The 7,432-nt window shown below is 44.6% G+C and overlaps 1 protein-coding gene across 1 annotated transcript in view; it reads right to left on the bottom strand.

The window, feature by feature from the left end:
* Positions 1-378: 378 nt before the first annotated feature.
* Positions 379-7,432, bottom strand: part of xylb (xylulokinase homolog (H. influenzae)) — a 23,508-nt gene continuing 16,454 nt past the window's right edge. Inside the window, exons 16-17 of the mRNA XM_008294602.1 lie at positions 5,028-5,127; positions 379-550 (exon numbers count right to left, since the gene is read on the bottom strand). Of these exons, the coding sequence (XP_008292824.1) occupies positions 482-550; positions 5,028-5,127 (169 nt within the window). The 3' untranslated portion in view covers positions 379-481. The remainder of the gene's footprint in view (positions 551-5,027; positions 5,128-7,432) is intronic.

The following is a 7,432-nucleotide window of genomic DNA, read 5'->3' as shown; positions in this document are numbered from 1 at the left end:
GGGTCACCTTCCAGAGTTTCTGAGGAAACCTGGACCAGTTTTCAGAGTGCTGGACCGTTCTTTGTTCAGGACAAACTGGGTCCAGGGACCAGAGGGAGGTTTCTGCTGAGGATGGAGCCTGACTCAGCATCTGGGAGGATCTAGACTCCTGCAACGCTTCATGGTGAGAACGTAAAAACTACAGAAAAGGTCAGAAACCACCTACGACAGAGTAAAACAGCTGCTGCTGCTGCGTTGGTGTCTTCAAGCTGCTGGAAGGTGACGCGTCCTTCCTGCTTCGATGTGCCATTTGCTCGTTTCAATTGAATTCCACTTCACTGAACCTTTATGCTTCAAATAAACAAACACAGTTGTTGTTTGATGGACCCACAGCGCCGATTGGTTTTCAGACGTATTTAATCAAAGACATGTTTTCAGGATTTTAGCTGTGGTGTTGTTTCTGTCTGGATTCTGATGGACGCAGCTGATTGGTGGCTGTGGCTCAGGGGTGGGGCTTGTGCAGGACTCTCTCCTCCAATCGAGCGAAGCGCCTCAGCATGCCGTCGTACACCTGCGGAACACGCAGAAGAAGAAGAAATCCTGTAAGGAGTCCAGGCACAGAACAGCTTCAGCGTGCAGAGAATCAGGACGACGGAGCAGAAAACAGAAACTCGTTAACGGGAGTCACGTGACCAATCAGCTGCTTCTTTCAGACGACAGGAAACCTTGCAGACGTTTTTAATGACAATAACTTCTTCTCTGAGTTTTGCTGATTTTGTTTCTGCTCTGTTCTTGCAGCCACAGCGCCACCTTCTGGTCCAGACTCATGTGACGCTTCTGAAACCTGTTTCGGCTGCAACACAATTTAGATTATGTTCTGTCCCAATTTGGACAAGTTTGACCACTTTTCCATTGTTCTGGAGATGATCTGAATCAGTTTGGACAAGTTGTGTAGCGTTCGATGGTTTTGGAGCCAGTTTGGACGGGGCCTGGGTGGACGGGTTTCAAGGTATTCTGGACCAGTTTAGAGTCAGACTGGACTTTCGGGACAGGTTTGAAGTGAGTTTAGAAAAGTTGTTGTCATTTTGTACAAATTGTGGACGATTTCTGAGTCAGTATGGGGGGTTCACGGTGTTTGGGACTCTTCTAAACTTGTTTGCGAGTCAGTTTTGTTTTTGTCACGTGGCAGTGCAGCACATACTTCCCCGTCCTCGAGGATAAAACCTGTAACGCTGGATCTAAATCAGATCGGCTGGTTGTTACTGTGCGTTCTCACACGTATGACTCCACAAAGACAGGTCAGCGTTTCCTCGTCACGTCCGTCGTGTTGCTGCTCATATTTAACATCCTACTGCTGAGAGCATTCATCCAGCAGAGCTCATCATTTATTCACGAGCTGATTAATTATGGAGGGCGAACATGACTTCGGTAAACATGCAGCTCCATTGGAACAACATGTGGCAACGAAAGCGCCGAGACGCTGCTGTGGGAAACGTAGAGCCGCGCTGTAATTAAGACAGTAGAAGAAGAGAAGCGGCGCCCGATAAATGCTGAACGGTGTGGTTTCGATTCACAGCACTTGTGTTTACGGTTCTGTACGGTCAGTGGGTTCCACAGACTTCTTATCTTTGACTTCAACTCACTGGGAATCAGAACATGGGGCCAAAAACTGCACGCAACATAAAAAAGCGACTGAGTTAGAAAACCCTTTAAAGTCTGAAACGCCATCACTTTGATGGTTAACTCAATAACTAACTTAATAACAACGTTTTTCTTCAGTTCAGGATTTCAAGTCTCCTCGACCTGCTAAACACAACCTCAGTTATTAAGAAGCTGTTTTCATCATTGGAGTAAATATGCACACTGAAAAATTAGAGTCTGAGCAACTTTGTTTAATGAAATGAAATGAAAAAATGAAATGAAAAATACTTTATTTATCCCAGAAGGGAAATTCAATAATGAGTTATTGTAGTTATTCAACTGACAACAGGGTTATGCTTGTGCTAGAAGTCATTAAATAATTAAAAATACGTCAAAAACAGCAACAAAAAGATGCTAAAATCCCCGTGAAGAGGTGCAAAGTGTTCACAAACAGGGTGGAACCACAGCGCCACCACAGGACGCTAACTCCTCGCAAAAAGACACGTAAAGGCAGGAAATGACATCAACAGAAAACTCACAACAAAAAACGTTAAATCACCAGAAGGATGACGCAAAATCACCCAAAAAACCAAAACTAAATCACTGCAGAGATGGAGAATCAGCAGAAAAAGATGCAAAATCGCCTCAAAGACGCACAAAATTACCTGAACGACACGTGAAATTAGCACGAGATGCAAAACAACAAAAGCACAAAGTCCGCAAAATGAACGTCAACATGTTCAAACACTGACATTAACGACAAAGAGATTAATCAGTTAACTCCCCTTAATTATAAAATACATTAAGTGACGAGGAACGTGATGGCGGTAAATGTACGGCTGCAGTTCCTGGTTGTTCCACCAGGTGGAGCCTCTACCTGAGGCGGAGTTCCAGGTGTGTTTGCTGACCTCCTTGTGCATCTTTTTGTGGTTGTGTTTTGTTTATTTTTAGATATTCTGCATCTATTTCACTTATTTAGCATTTCTGTGGCTTTCCAAATCTAGTTTTAGTTGTTTTGAGCCTTTTGTGGTTGGTGTTTTTCTTTTTTTTGTGTCAGTTTTTGTTGATTTTGTGTCTTCTTTGTGGTCGCCGTGTGAGTATTTTAGTCATGCTGTTTCTCCTGTGACCACTTTGTCGTTCTTTGTGTTGGTTTCGTGTCACTTTGTTGTCGTTTTGCATCCAGGTTTAGTCGTTTTCTGCCCCCGAGTTGCTTTTTTTGCATCTAGTGCGTTCGTCTCTCTGTGCTTTCATATCATTTATATGTTCCCATGTTGGTTTTTCATCTTTTCGTGGCTGTTTTGTTGTTTCCTTTCTATTTGTGGTCAGTTTGTCGCTCTTTGTGTCAAGACGTTGTGCGTTCGTCTGCTCTGCAACACGATCATCTCTGACTGACTGCAGCTTCGTCCCTGTATGACCTGTGAGACTGTGTGTCGGGGACGTGATCGTCTTCGCTGCTCTTCCATAAGGGAGGAAGACATCTAATGAGAAGGCAGTGAGTCATGAAGGCAGGACGGTCTGAGGTGGTGTTCATGCTTCAACGTCCAGCTCTTCTTCGTTTCCAGCTCTGTGATCACTTACTTATGTCTGGTTTACAAAACACACAGCTTCAAGTCTGATCGAACTTTTGTTGGACTTTTAACTCTCCAAACTGATCCGGTCCCATCCCTCCCTGATACCAAGTCCTGCACAACAAAATGGACTCAAAAGATTCAGAGTCATGTGAAACAGCACAAAGAGCGACACAGTGACCACAAAGAGAAAGAAAAGAGCTAAAAATAAACGTAAAACAGCCTCATAAAGACGACAAACTAAAACTAGATGCAAAACGACAACAAAGCAGCGTGAGACCAACACAAAGAGATAAACTGACAACAGCAAGAAAAAAAACGGATTCAAACTGAAACAATCCCGAAAACGACACAAAACACAGAAAATGGCTAACATTTGATGTTATGAGCCACAGAGATGCCAAATAACAAAAAACAGACAAAACACAACCACAAAAACACGCACAAGAACCATTCAGGAGGTCAGCAAACACACCTGTAACTCCACCTCAGGTAGAGGCTCCACCTGGTGGAACAACCAGGAACTGCAGCCGTGCATCATATTCCTCGTCACTTAATGTATTTTGAAATTCAGGGAGTTAATCGATCAACAATTCGTCATTAATGTCAATATCTGAACATGCTGACTTACGTTTTGCTCTTTTTCTTGGTGCAGTTTTTGGTATTTTAGCACTTTCTTTGGTGACTTTGCACTGTTTGTGGTAATTTGGTGTTTTCTGTGATTTTTTTTGCATCTCTGAGCTAAATTTGCGTGTCTTTAATGTCATTTTACACTTTTTGTGTTGATTTTGATCGTCTTTGAGGTGCCTTTGCATCTTTGTTGGCGATCTTGTATCATTTTTGCTGTGATTTGGTGTTTTCTGTGATGGCTTTGCATTTCTGAGCTAAATTTGCACATCTTTAACATCATTTTGCATCTTTTGTGTGTATTTTGCACATTTTTGTGGTGACGTTGTGCAACTTTGTGGTGACTTTGCGTATGTTTGGTGACTTTGGTGAGTCACTGTGGGCTCATATTTCACTGCAGCATGTATCGTAAAGCACTCAGGAACATTTTGGGCTCCGGAGGGTCGACGTGTTTGTTGTTGCTTCAGAACGAATGTTAAATATCAGTTTTCTTTGCAGATGCAGTTTGCATTCGTCACGCTGGCATGTTTTTTGTAATCAAAGTTTTTATTCAAATTTGAATTCAGGAACAATCACAACAACAGACACTCAGCAGCTAATGCTAACATTTGCTACGTTAGCATGTTTGGACCCTTCATCTGTTGAACCAACGTGAAGACAAAGCGCTCGGAGGAACCTCCTGCTGAAGAAGATCACGCATTTTCTGACTTACAGCGAAACGTTTATCAGCATTAAAGCCGCCGACATTGTCTGTGAGCTTGAACGAGTGATGTAAGAACATTTAGGTGTGCGGTACTTCCTGTCAAGCGCTGCTGTTTACTCCGGTTTTCCTCTTTCTCGTGAGCCACACTCGTCCTTGACCGTTTGTTTGTGCCCGAAACTCGATTCAAGTTGTGCTTTCATGGTAAAAGAGCACCAGGAAGTGGAGGTTTAAACGAAGGCAGCGTCGAGTCTCCCTCATTAAGGCGCTCGTTGAGGCTAAAAGGCCTGCAGATCACGTCCGCCCACTCACAACACTACACGACCTCAGGAGTGATGAGCCAAGCAAAACGCAGAGCATGAAGACGTGTGTGTGGGAGGACACACCGCGGGGAAATACGACGCACACACACTCACTGTGACTAATTTAATAAATGCTAATTACACTGCTGAGGAACTGTGTGTGTGTGTGTGTGTGTGTGTGTGTGTGTGTGTGTGTGTGCAGCGTGCTACCTGCTGGGCTGAGGGATGTGGCGTCGTGGCCAGCTGTGGCTCCGGTGCTTCCTTCACCACGTCGAAGAAGGACACTCCAGATTCGGCTGCCAGGCCTGAAAACACACATCGACCAATCAGAGATTAGGGTTCTGCATCGTTAGCCAATCAGATGGCTAGTTAAGGCCTCATGAACCAATCAGATGTTTTGTTCCTGCATCCAGTCGGTCGGTCGATCTGAGAGCTTTACTCAGTTACAGATGGAGTTAGTGAAGCAGTTAGAGGGTTAGTTCCCACATTGTTAACCAGGTTAACTAGTCTAACTAGTCTTTAGGTTAGGTTCAGTGTTGTTAACCAGTTGGTCGTTGGATTAATTCGTCCTGTGGGTCAATAACCAATAAAAACAGTAGTTTCTGAGCTGATAACCAAACAGCTGGTTAGATGCTTCATATGTAACCAATCAAATGTCACCAGGTTAGATTATCATCAACCAGTCAGAGGTTTAGTCTTTGTTACTGTAGTGTTACCGGTCGGTTAGTTGCATGGTGATTCACTGATCAGCAAATCAGTTCCCTTACCGCTAAGCTGCTGTGAACCAATCAGTACGTTGGTTAGGTGGTTGGTTAGTTGGTTAGTTAACTGTTAGGTCAGTGACATTGTCTTTAGGAAACCAAACACAATCCGTGGGTTAGTAACTGGCTCGCAACCACAAAACAAGCGTTCTAGTTGTAGCTTCTGCATTGCTAACTAAACAGCTGGTTAGTTGTGGTGTAATTAAGCCCTCATCAATGCTATGTCATAATTAACCAACTTGGGAAGCTGCGTTGTTACCATTTAGGTCATGAACCAATCAGGCGTGTCGGTTTTGTTACTTTATCATTAGCCAGTCAATGAGAGGGTTAGTTACTGGGTCACTACCAATGAGGCAGTTAGTTCCCGTCTCACTAACCAGTCACTGGTTATGGTGTTGGTAATAGCTTAGTGGGTTAGCTACAGGCTCAGTTAGAAACAGAGGGTCAGTTTATTTTCCTGTAAAACCTACAAATGAGAGGACGAGTTGCAGTTCTTCACTCACAAACCAGTCAGATTACTAGATTCTGGATCATTAACCCATCAACACGTGGGTTAGTTTATCATAAACCAGTCAGAGGACCGGTTTTCCACATCATTCTCTAACTCATCAGTTACTGCACTGCTGACCATCTGCGGGTTAGTTACAGCATCGTTAACCAGTCAAAGGATCACTCTTGACTCATTAGTGGTAACACTCGTATTGTTCCTGCTGTAACAAGTCCACGTGTGTTCTGGGGTAAAAGTCTGACGTTCAGCAAACAGCTGGTTAGCTCGTTAACCAATCAGCCACTTCATATCGAACAAAACAAGAAGAAAATCAATAAATGAAATTAACACAGAACAACTACATGACAATTAATCAGCAGTTCATGTCGTGGCTGGTCAGTCTCTCGGCTCCACCGTTGCTAATTAGTCTCACAGCTCGTTAACCAATCAGAGGTCCGATTCAGCGTCTGGTAACCAATTAGAGAAACACATAGATCACATCACTGGACACTGTGAACTAAAGGTCAGGACGGTGCTGTGAAGCTGGTGAGCTCAGCAGAACGAAGCAGAGGTCAGGTCCGATTCCTGCTGTCTCTGAGGACTCAGGGTCATGACCTCACCACGCAAAGGATCATGGGACTGACATCAACGCCTTCTCTTCCTGTGATGCACTTTGTGTAATTTGCTACCGAGGGCGAGTCGACCCGGCCGGCCCGACCTGCTCACGCTGCACAAACACACCCAGCAGGACTGAACCGCGGTGCTGGCAACACATGCATATGCATGTCGCGTCATTCACAGGTCTGCAGCTCTGCATTCTGCTGCTGATGTGTCCACGCTGGGCTGCAGCCGACTCCGGACAGGCTGAGATTAACTTTATTGATCCCGCACAGGGAAATTAAACAGCGACAGCAGCAAAGGACTGAGCGGCTCGTTAAGCTCGTTACACAGCAGAGACTAAAACTGCTGGACTGTCAAGCCCTGCTGCATCTGTAGCAGTAGAGTAGTGTCGTGGAAATTCTTGACAGTTTCTAGTTTTGGTTGTAACGGGATGGAGACGAGGAACCAGCAGACCAGAGGGGGTCAACAGAACTGGTTGCTGCAGCCTTGTTTCTGGTGTCGCTGCTGTTATGAGCCCGTCTCCAAGCTAACTCACAGAGCCAAGAATCCTGGTGGTCTCCATCAGCCTGAACATCTGGATGCTGCAGCTTCACCTCATTCTTCTGATGAAACTGTTCAGACTCTGTACAGGTTCCACAGGGATCAGGAGTGAACAGAACTTTAAGTTCAGATTCTAATTCTCAGCTGGACTGAGGTCTGGACTCTGACTGGACCTCCAGAACTTCACCTTGTTGTCTTCAAACCAT

Source organism: Stegastes partitus, unplaced genomic scaffold (assembly GCF_000690725.1).
Source record: "Stegastes partitus isolate 25-593 unplaced genomic scaffold, Stegastes_partitus-1.0.2 Scaffold976, whole genome shotgun sequence".
Taxonomy (NCBI): Eukaryota; Metazoa; Chordata; class Actinopteri; family Pomacentridae; genus Stegastes; species Stegastes partitus.
Note: the sequence above shows the minus strand (reverse complement) of the source record. Positions and strands in the feature narration are given on the sequence as shown.